The 10,737-nt window shown below is 40.4% G+C and overlaps 2 protein-coding genes across 2 annotated transcripts; both read right to left on the bottom strand.

Annotated features, from left to right (window-relative positions):
* Positions 1–2,883: 2,883 nt before the first annotated feature.
* Positions 2,884–5,424, bottom strand: LOC113164138 (protein mono-ADP-ribosyltransferase PARP11). Its single transcript, XM_026363282.1, has 7 exons — positions 5,263–5,424; positions 5,051–5,165; positions 4,893–4,962; positions 4,662–4,725; positions 3,571–3,704; positions 3,337–3,488; positions 2,884–3,214 (listed from the first exon to the last, which is right to left on the bottom strand). Exons 1-7 carry the CDS (start codon positions 5,356–5,358, stop codon positions 2,916–2,918), a joined length of 930 nt encoding a protein of 309 aa, XP_026219067.1. The 5' UTR covers positions 5,359–5,424; the 3' UTR covers positions 2,884–2,915.
* A 762-nt stretch (positions 5,425–6,186) lies between these two features.
* Positions 6,187–10,439, bottom strand: LOC113164812 (protein mono-ADP-ribosyltransferase PARP11). The gene is made up of 8 exons (XM_026364309.1): positions 10,285–10,439; positions 9,901–10,025; positions 9,169–9,289; positions 9,016–9,091; positions 8,719–8,791; positions 8,096–8,223; positions 7,509–7,660; positions 6,187–7,413 (listed from the first exon to the last, which is right to left on the bottom strand). Exons 1-8 carry the CDS (start codon positions 10,340–10,342, stop codon positions 7,097–7,099), a joined length of 1,050 nt encoding a protein of 349 aa, XP_026220094.1. The 5' UTR covers positions 10,343–10,439; the 3' UTR covers positions 6,187–7,096.
* Positions 10,440–10,737: the final 298 nt, after the last annotated feature.

Below are 10,737 nucleotides of genomic sequence, written 5' to 3'. Positions count from 1 at the left end.
GCTCACAGCAGACACAATGGATCTATTTATGTGCATACAGTGTACGTACAGAGTTGACATCAGGCTCTACTGTCTGTAATTAAGGCTCAGAATGACCTAAAGCTCTTGACAGATATACTAAATAGTATCTCCTTCTTGACATTAGGCTCTAATCACGTTATTCCATGTAAACATACACTGCACAACAGAATAGGGAGTGACGGGGCACCCCGTGGTTAGCCAAGACCTCCAACTTGTAGCTTGAATCCAGCCAAGCAGCCTCTTTCCATGTTTTCTCCACATTCTGCCATCCATCTACTGTCTGTAATTAAGGCTCAGAATGATCTAAAACTACTTGAAAAAAAGAGTTGGGAGCGACAGAACGAGTAAATAATACAAACACTGTGTAAATCTCCTTTTTGGCGTGAAATAATGTTACCACAAACAACAAATTTGTTGGCGACAAGAGGCAGGTTCTCAGGCTCTTAGCCTGGCATGGGTCCCAAGCTGCTGACAGCAGATTTGTACAAATGTGACAAATAGCTGATGGCAAACAAAGTTAACTGGGAGCAGGAGAAGTGCTGTGCAAAGGGAGCTGCTGCAGTGTTGCAGTGTGAGAGATGTATCTAAGTAGGTTTCCAGGATTCAAGTGCAGAAATCGTTCAATAATTTATAAAAATCTTGTTACTCTCCAGATGTGTTACCTAGTCTTGGCTTGGTGGCAGAAAAGAATAGTGCACAGTTTCAATCTTTCTCTCTCTCCCGTCTCTCAGAGATTCACTCAGATCCACTAATTAAAAACTCAACATGTTGCTATCATCTGATCAAGCTGACATCAAAGAGTTTCTAATCACATGCCAGATTTTGAGCACACCAAGCTGTAAATATTTAAGACCATACTGAACTTGCCTCGGTTTTTCACTTACAAGAACTCACAGCCCCACTTTCATTTAATCTCAAATGATGCAGTGGGAAGTTAGCATGCATCGGCAAAGACATATTTTGTTATGTAATAATAATAACTCTGAATGAAAAATGTGTTTGTTATTCATTGGAAGAAGCTTATTTTGAAATACCATCTGCTAGACTCCTTATTGAATCCGTCCATTTTACCAACTGGGCCAATTAAATCATGCAGAATAGTTTACTGAGAAATGGCCTGGCTCTGGAAAACAGTTCATCTATAAGAACTATCACTACGGCACTAATAAAAAACTAGACACACATAAGGAGACTGATGCCATGATTTTACATTTCCTTATCTTTTCCTTATATTTTCTTTTACAGTCTTAAAATATAACAAATGCATTTACAAATCATGCATGCGTATGCTCATATAGGGATCAATCTCAGCAGCTCAAAGTAATATCCTGTGTCAAACACAGAGAGTGAGTCTCTTTGGAAGCCCGGCCCCAGCTTGTCTCCGTATTTTCCAGGTCACGTTAGTTGACACCCAATGAGGAAACACTTTGATAACCTCTTCTGTGTCCTGCCTGTGAGGCTGACCACCACTGGGAGCGGAGAACAATGTGCAGGATCCTCTATTCCACAAACTAAATAGTTATTTAACACGGTGGAAATAAATGGGAATTATCTTAATGCTGTGTTGTCATTCTCAGTTCAGCTCTTTACATCCTGTCAAGCTGACATTAAATACAAGTCTTCTTTTCTAATTACAGCTGAGCAACACTTTCCTCTCCTTCAGTGAAGGCAGTCTGCACATGTTACTGTACTTTACACTCAACTGCTAATTAACTGTAAGCTGCCTTTGTTGTTTAGAATATGAAAGTCCTTCACGTATTACGTTGTGAGACATCAACTCTGATGGTGGGAGCATCTGCAGCACATACAAAATAAAATAAATAAAGTACTACGATGACACTGTAGGGAAGGAAGTCACAGGCCTCCCTGTACAAAACACTAGAAGTAAAACTCTTTAATTCAAGATCAGGTACAAATGTTTGTCACTGTTTCGCCCTGGCGCCCGGCCAGCCTTGGTTTTTCCCCAGTTCTTCCTCTCCCTCTCCATCTGGACTCCACCCACCAGCCACTTCTCTACCTGCTCCTCCACTCACTAATTGCACATTGGCTCCACCTGTGTCCCCCTCCCCCTACAAAACCTCTCCTCAGTCCTCTCAACTCTGTCAGATTGTCATCATTCCCCTGCTACATGACCTGCCTGCTCTCAGCCTTTTAATTTTCAGATTTAGTTTTAACTTTGTGCTTTTATGTGAGGTGTAACATGTCAGTGAAAACCTGCAGTTTTCTAGTGACTCAGAAAAATGCATCATTTCCCTCTGAAATGTGGTGGAGTACATCATATGAGGGAAATAAAATGAAGAGAGTGAGTTGACCACCACACAAATAGAGACCAGCCAATGCTGCCTGTATCAACAGTGACCTCTGCTGACAACGTCACACAATAGCTGATAGTCTGACAGGTGTGTTCAAGTAATCATAAACAAAACAACAGGCCTATGAAAACCCAATGAACCTGTTCTTCATAGTACAGAAATTGGGGTATATTTAATTGCTTAGTAAATATTTTGTCTTTCACTAGCGTTGCAGTGTTTGGGCTACAAACCACAAACACACCAGTCCGTGATGTCAGTGCAGGAGTGGTTTATTGACAGGAAAACTCAACATGCCTCTCATCCAAATACTGAACCAATATACTGCTAAAGAAACACTATTTTGAAAGAATACGGGCACCAACGCTTTTGACTGATTTTCAATGATTTAATCTTCATCTTTTAGAGAAGTAATTTTCTAGAAATCAGAAAATATACATCTTGTGAGAGGGACGAGAATAGTTAGATGTCAAATCCCCTGTAATAATGCTGATGATTAAAAGCTGGAATAGGAATAAACACACGTAGACTCAGGTTTAGTTCTGCCAAAAAATTTATTAAGCTCTTTTGTTTCATAATCAAATGTCAAATGTACTGAATCAAATACTCTGGATATATTTGATTTGAGTCAAAAATAATAAAAATATTGGGGTGTGTGATGTCGTCAACACAGCTGTCGTGAGAATTTTCAGAACTTTCATGATCTGGCTTTAGGAAATCAGATTCTCCAACAATTGGTCTTCCAATTATCACGCGAGCCAAAAACATCACCTTCGTGGGTCCAAAGTCTGCACTCGATGTGGCCCCGCCATACAGAGGCAAAGCAGTCATGCTGCTCATGGTGTACTTGTCTGCAACTGTTGCATGTCTTGCAAAATATACTCCTAAATAAGAACAAAGCAAGTCACATCAGATGAGGTGATTCTTTTGACACCACTGTCATGATATTACACACACATCTTTTATTTTGATGCACATTGAGCTGTTATTGAATCATTTCAATTACCTTTGCCAAATATGTGGCCATGTCGTCCAGCTAACCGTACATCGAAGTTGTACTTGCAGATTGTGTCAACATTCGCGACATTAGTCCCATGAAAAAGTCTTCTCTCTGGAATTTCGGAGACACCTTGAATCCTCATTAACTGTTTCTTTTTCCTCAAACACAAATAAAGAAAAAGACATTCAGCTAACAAAGAAGATGGATGGTGAAGAGAATAGAGACTGAAAACTTTCTTACCTACAATAAAATTCCCAAAGGTCCAAGTTCTGTATCCTGCTGATTGATATAAACCGTCTGTCCAACAAGCCGTCATTCTTCACATAACCTGCCACTGTCTGATACTCAGGAGAGAGCTCACTCAGAGGGATTAACTGCCAATTCATTAAAAAACATAAACACACTGGAATTAAATCAAAAGTGTTCATGATGAAGTCAAATCTGATAACTGACAAATACAAAAAGAGTAATTTTAACCACAAAAAAGGTGTTTGACCCAAAGCAAAAGTCATTTCAGAGCCTCTTTTATACAAATTAAAGGAAATAATCAAGCTACTTTTGCTAAACTCTTTCTCAGGCCTCATAAGTGCACGGAGGCTTCGCTGAATACTTTGCATACCAGCTCGGAAATGGACGCTCCCTATTTCAGTGGCAGCCAAAGCCAAGCACAGCAGAGATAGGTGCAGATGGGCGACAAATAAAATGAAAAACCTGAATGAATGAGCGGAAAAACAGATGCATTTCTGCTCTTTGGCTGATTTGGACCTAAGTGGTTGATTGTTGGTGCATGGATAGTAGCAACTTCAGTCACAAAAAGACTCCTCAAACAGCGAGTAGTTAGAAACAGGAACAATGACTAAAGTGACACCTGCATTTAGGTCAGGTGACTGAGAATGTACTGTAATGTATTACTGTGTCAACAAAAACAGTGCCACCTATCCTGATGGGAATGGTCCTTTCCTAGATAATAACACCCCAATCCTTGGGCAATAGGGGCAAATGAATGCCTGAATAAGTATACAAGTCATGCAGTAGATGCACTTACCAGGTGCGTCATATAAACAACAAATGAGGCAATTGTTTCATGCTACCAGCCAAGTTTCAGTGATTTATACAGTTAAGGCAGTCAAAGTGGTCGGGCAGTCACTATGTTTTTCTTTAAATTTCTCAGTCATCTGCATCATACTTTACCTGTAATATGTTTGATCATGATTAAATCTTTTTTTTGAGTAATAAGACATCAAACTATTAAATGTCAAGTTGTGCTTGAATCAAATTCTGAGCCCTAATATCTCCTCAGCTCTAAAAAATACTTTTTCTGTCATTGTCACCTGATATGGACATGTAGGATCAAACTTTTCCCAGAAGACTGGAGCAGTGTTGAAGCAGGAACAGCTGTGGGACAGGGAGGAGAACACTGTTTTCATTGAAATGAAAGTGTCACTTTCACTGAAAGTTTCACTTTCGTTTTGGAAGAAACTACTACTAAAGACTGATTTATTCATAGTCCTCCTGTTGTATGGATTATTTGTTATATTTATGTATTTTAAACCTCATTTCACCTTTTCTTTAAGTTGTAGTGCCTCCGGATTCGTCTTTGCCTGCTTGTTCTAAGGTCAGTCAGTAACTTAGCTGTATAGAAACACACTCTGTCAGCCAAGTATGTAGTAATAATATGTGAACAGTGACTTTACTCAAAGAGGAAAATCACTCTACATACCTGAGAAATCAATCTTGCTGAAACAGTTAGATGAATATGTTTTCAAAACCCCTTTTGAGTCTCTCAGGTAATGCCTCTCAATATCCCCACTCTTCAAGGAATTATCTGGGTCGTCCTGTAGGATAGAGAGAAGGTAACAGGAGGAACATTTTAACCAAGACTATCAACTCTACATGGCTTTGAGCAGTGCAAAGACATGTTTGAAAGTTTACCTCAAATCTGTGCCACGCTCCACAGTCTGCCAGGTAATACCAGCACCATGGGACGTCGGATGTGTCCATTAATTCCACATCTGTATCATCCGTCATTGTCCTGACACTAAGAAATAGGAGTTTGTATAACAACAAAGGTTCAAGAAAACTGACCTTCGCCCCTCTGCCCTTATCAGGAAACTATTAAAGTTGACATAGGATTCTTCAGATTCATATACTGATTCATCTATAGCCACACCTTCTGAGGTAGGCCGGCTTATTCACTAAGGAAAGAGCAAGTGCCCATAGTTACCAACACAAAATAATTAGCAGTACAAGCAGTAGCAGTGTGATTTGCTGAAAGATGTTCCACAAGAAAAAAGCATGTGTTGAAAAGTTTATTAGGTCTAACATGTGCAAATTACAGACGGACAAATACACTCACTGGCCACTTTATTAGGTACACCTGTGCAATCTAACGTAATCCATTACAGCAGCTCTGTCATGAATTTTACTTTGACAGTTATAATTTCTCAGTTTTTGTTGAAATGGTCAGAAAGGTGATAATTCTACTGAAATCTGTTTATTATTGGTGCTGGAGTGTATTATATCAGAAGGTTTTTCTAATGTTTTGGCCACTCTATTTACATAAATGAGAGAGAAAAAACATCACAAATTCCCTTTTAATATAACATACCTAATAACGTGGCCAGCAAGTGTCAACACTATCACACATCCTGTTCACACAGCTGTAGTGTTCTTGTTCTCTGCATTTCCTCTGCTGTTAGGAAATTCAAGAGGTGCTCGTGACCCATTCTTGTAGCGTGACACCACCTTGTGGCAAACTTATAGTAATACTCTGGATCCTCTTGTTCTGACTGTTCATAAAAACACACAAACACAATCATACAATGAGTTCGACAAATGCACAGAGCAAAGCAATACTACGTTGTGTGGTTCATTTTCATTACAGTGCTATTACATGTGCTGGCTACATTCATTTTATTATAAATTGAAAAAGAAAAACCTGCTTTATTCTCAACAATTGCAGGTGGAGATGTCACACTCAGAGGGGGTGGAATGAACCTTGCTGCAAACTCGTAGCACATTCAACTTCCGTCACCGTGCAGTCTTTTAGTGGCTGAAGTGAATATTCAGATTCACAGAAACATATTGCTCAAGGATGATGAGTGAACACGACATCGCAACTTATGTCAATGTGACACAATTACAAAACCTTTCATGGAAAGGGGGTGGGGGGGGGGGGGGGGGTGCACTGATGCATGATTAAAAAAAGTCAGAGGTAGAAGCGTTTTCATGAATAAAAAAAACTGTAAAAATCCAGAGTGCTGGGCACACACAGATGTTTATGTCACTAACCGGCCTATAAAGGTGCTACATGAGTGAGCAGGAATATGTGGTGGTTTTTGGTCTCGGCATTTGGAATTATGTCTACACCACTTGCTCATGCGTGGCACTGTGGATGAGAAGAAAGGGCTGTGGCTGATGGCAGGACATCACCTAGAATCTACAGGCTGCGAGTGGCGCTCTTGTTTTAAACAAACAAATATTGACCAAGCAAGCACAGATTCTGCATTTAATACAAAAAATGCCACAGAGACTTAAGTTCCTGTCTTAGAATATTCAGTACAGATTAAAACTGTACACAAAGTCTTTATTGTCTTCTTCATTTTCCATATGTTCCCAAAGGCACTTTAGATGACCCATGCTCCAATTAGGTGCTGGAATTGAGAAGGAGCACGACTACTTCTTTTTCCATTTCGTCCCGTATCCTAAACATTTCCATGTTTGAGATCCAGCCTCGATGAAACAGTCCATATCTTCCTGTTTGCCGTCAGTAGAACTCAATCAGATACTCTGGGTAAATCTGATTGCTGTCAAAAACTACGTAGATCTTTGGATTGGCCATATCATCCACGCAACTGTCATAAAAGTTGGTGAAGCTGGCATCCTTGGAGGGTGGTCTGCAGTACATGGGATGACCGACTGTGTATTCTCCAACAAGCACTCTGGCCAGGAACATGGTCTTATAAGGTGGCTCACTAGCAAATATTGGCGGTGCGAGTCCATGTCTCTGCAGGGTAGTGTTGTGCTTCCCCGTGGTGTGACAGAATTTACTGGAGTATTTGGCATCCCGGGCAAAGTAGCTCCCTGAAAGAGAGAAGTGTGAGAGAAATGTTAAAATCTCCCAAGAAAAGTCTGGTGAATTGTTTCATGATGTTACATCACAAAACAGAGAGATCTACCTTTGCCATAGACATCGCCATGGCTTCCTGTCAGCCGCCAGTCAAAGTTAAATGTACATATAGCTTGTATGTTGCTGTGTCCTGTGCCATGAAACAGCATTCGCTCCTCAATATCCAGTGTGCGCTTGACTTTTCGCAACTGTGTTTTCTTCCTTAGGGGAGAACCAAGGAATGACAACACAACACACAGCACTGATCATCACTTGGTTACTGGAGGAATGCATTTCCGAGCTACACTGAGCTAAAGGGCTGCGCTCACAACTACAGCATGGCTGACTTTCATGGAAGAAACAAATTCACTGTGGTTTAAGAGGCTGCAGCACAGTCAGTTGCATGTTTTGGTGGAGGTGAGAGGGCTCTAACCTGGGTTTCATTCTGTTTGCTTACTTTAAAAGAAGAAAGAGTTGTGTGGTGGGAGTTGGAGAATGATACCACTGCTTTTCTCACACAATGTCTCATGGTCTGAAAACCACTGTGAAGTAATTTATGCATTTGCATTACGCATCATATATCCCATTAAACAACAACAACGCTTGATTAACCCAAACAATTCTTTGAACACGCACAACAATACAATTATGGTCTACCTGCAGAAGAACTCCCATAAGTCCAGGTTCTGAATCCTCTGGATAGATTTGATTGGATGATCCATAGTCCTTTCATACAGTCTGGCCACTTCTTTAAACTCATACGTGTCTCTGCCGAGCTGGATTAGCTGCAAAAATACAATCACACATGTATACATTTGTCACACTACTGAGTATGTTATTGTCTGCCTGCCTCTTCTCTTCCGCTATTAATATGTGGGAGGTGTTAGTGGGTTGGTGGTGATGGTAGGGAGTTCTGACAAAAGATACAACAACACAAGGCCGTGAATGTTTGTGTTGTGATTTTGGCCTTGGTACCAGGGCTGTTACAGGTTACATCTCTAGTTTTAATGTTACTGTTAATATTAAAAACATTCATCAACAATGACAATGCAAGCTACTTTGCCATCTATGCTTCTGTGTATAAATTGTGCATTTGGGGAAACGAACCCTGTCTAAACGTGTAAAAACATGAATAAAAATGACATCATCATAAAGTCTGCCTGGTCTCATTATTCACTTGTTTCCTTCCCAGTAGATAAACCTCAAAATATCACAATGCCAAACTGTGTGTATGAACCAAACTGTATGTTTATAAAAGTAGTGGGTGTTATTTTGCTCACCTGATAAGGCTCATCTGTATTGATTCTCTCCCAGTGACAGGGAACAGGCAAGGCAAGATTATCACAAATAAACCTAAACAGAATAGGTAAAAGAGAAGCTCTTAAAGCAACAAAGGACTGAGTGCATTTGCAGGGCCTAAGGGCTGGCAGATGCTTGAACCCTGACTCTGCTTACTCACAACCTCCTTCTGTTACATACATTTGTCTCTACCATATCTGTGCAAGTAAAGCAACGAACTAAAAACAAACAATAAAAAATTCTCTGCATGTTCACTTGTTCACACAACCAGTTCTTACCTGAAGCCAGTTGCAGAGTGGAGGGAGCGTTTGATTGGCCGTTGCTTCCCTGTTGTGACGTTGATCTGTCGCATAACTGGAAAAGAATTTGATAAAGGTTCAAAAGTTATACTTCAACCGTGCAGTGTCATACAAAGTATTTTATCGACATACCTGAGAAGTCCAGTCTGTATGTATACTTGGCCGTGTAGAATTCCATGACACCGCGTTGGTTTCTGTTGTAGCACTGCTCGATCTGTGCACTGGTCACAGAACAGGCTGCACTGGGATCAATCTAATTAAAAAAATATAAAAATGAATAATTGATTGGAGCAATAGAAAAAAGTTATTCTGAGAGTCTGTTATTTGATGTTAAAAGGTAAAGTAGCAACTGCTTTCAGGATGTTTCCAAACATCAGTTAGTTCCAGCTTCCTCATTTTGAGTATTTGCAGCAATGATTAAATAACCTGCCAATTATTTTCACAGTTGATAGCTTTATCTGCAAAACTTGGAAAATTGTGTAAAGTGACCATCACAATATCCCAGAACACCTGAGGCTAACATCAAATGTCTTTTCTTATCTGATAATAAAAATAAAATTACTACATTTACAAGAAAGTGAAGTCAGTATGTTCATGAAAATGTTTGACATTTTGCCTTGAAAATAACTGAATAGATCTGAGATGAGATTTATCATCATTTCATCTGCAGACTCATTTGTCTTCTTAAATGCCACAAAGACTATACTCTGCAATTAATTTGATTGACGGACCTCAGCAAGAGATGAAAAAGCAAATCACACCCTTGAACCCAGAAGTCTCTGACTGTCACTGCACTAACAACAATAATATGCAGTATAGGAAAGTGTGCTGTGTTTTAGAAAGTCCTCATGTTCAGTGAACTACCTCAAACATATGCCACACTCCACACTCAGCCAGGTAGAACCAGCACCAGTTGGGCTCTGAGGTGTCCATCTCCTCAATCTCAGTGGACTCCTCCTCTGAAGACCTAATGGCTAGCATGGCTAAATCTGAAATTAGTAGCGTTAAGTGAAACCACGCGTATACACTTGGGCAAATCGATGGTAGAATAAACAGGGGGGAGGGAGTTTTATTTGTCAAACAGCCCTAACGTCAAGGAGACGTTTTCAGCCATGGTCGTGATGGCATTTCATCCTGTAGTTAGCGAAACAGAGTCAAATAATACAAGAAACTGCCATGTCGAGCTAACTGTTAGCTATGATTAGCGGCTGCCGCACCCGACTCTTCTCAACTCTACGGGTGTCTTACCAGTCTTCAGCCTGGCTCTAACCGGCTCCCTGTCCTTATCGGGGTATAAATGCCTCATGGATTATTAATAAAGCACCACAACAAATGACAGATTCGGCACGATAATAGACGACTAACGCTCCATAACATTTCGTTCAACCTCTGCCTTGTTTACTTTTATTTCCTGGTTGTCACGCACGCCACGTCAGTGCGTCACAGTGATGTCACGGCCTTGTGTTTTGGTCCATTGTGGCCGTGACCTTGTTCAGCCAGGTGACGTAGTGGGCCCAGAAGAGTAGTGCTCATAAGAAGTGGTTGAATTAGGATTAAAGGTAGTAGTTATTGAATATGAAAAGTTGTGGGTGCAGATATACGCCTGGTATGTTCTCATATATTTATCTATGTATCTCATATATCATGCATAGAAATAAAGTAGCATCCCCCCCCCCATCCCCACATACACTACCTGGATGA

This window comes from Anabas testudineus, chromosome 23 (assembly GCF_900324465.2).
Source record: "Anabas testudineus chromosome 23, fAnaTes1.2, whole genome shotgun sequence".
NCBI lineage: Eukaryota > Metazoa > Chordata > Actinopteri > Anabantiformes > Anabantidae > Anabas > Anabas testudineus.
The sequence above is the reverse complement of the archived record's forward strand: the minus strand, read 5'-3'. Positions and strand labels throughout refer to the sequence as shown.

Excerpts from the sequence above, each read along its gene's own strand:
- LOC113164138 (XM_026363282.1), bottom strand. The coding sequence starts at position 5,358 with ATGACGGATGATACAGATGTGGAATTAATGGACACATCCGACGTCCCA. Across the intron at positions 5,166-5,262 it reads GAGCGTGGCACAGATTTGAG|GACGACCCAGATAATTCCTT; the intron begins GTAAACTTTCAA and ends TCTATCCTACAG. Across the intron at positions 3,215-3,336 it reads TGGCCACATATTTGGCAAAG|GAGTATATTTTGCAAGACAT; the intron begins GTAATTGAAATG and ends GTTCTTATTTAG.
- LOC113164812 (XM_026364309.1), bottom strand. The coding sequence starts at position 10,342 with ATGAGGCATTTATACCCCGATAAGGACAGGGAGCCGGTTAGAGCCAGG. Across the intron at positions 10,026-10,284 it reads TAGAGCCAGGCTGAAGACTG|ATTTAGCCATGCTAGCCATT; the intron begins GTAAGACACCCG and ends TACTAATTTCAG. Across the intron at positions 9,290-9,900 it reads GAGTGTGGCATATGTTTGAG|ATTGATCCCAGTGCAGCCTG; the intron begins GTAGTTCACTGA and ends TTTTTTAATTAG.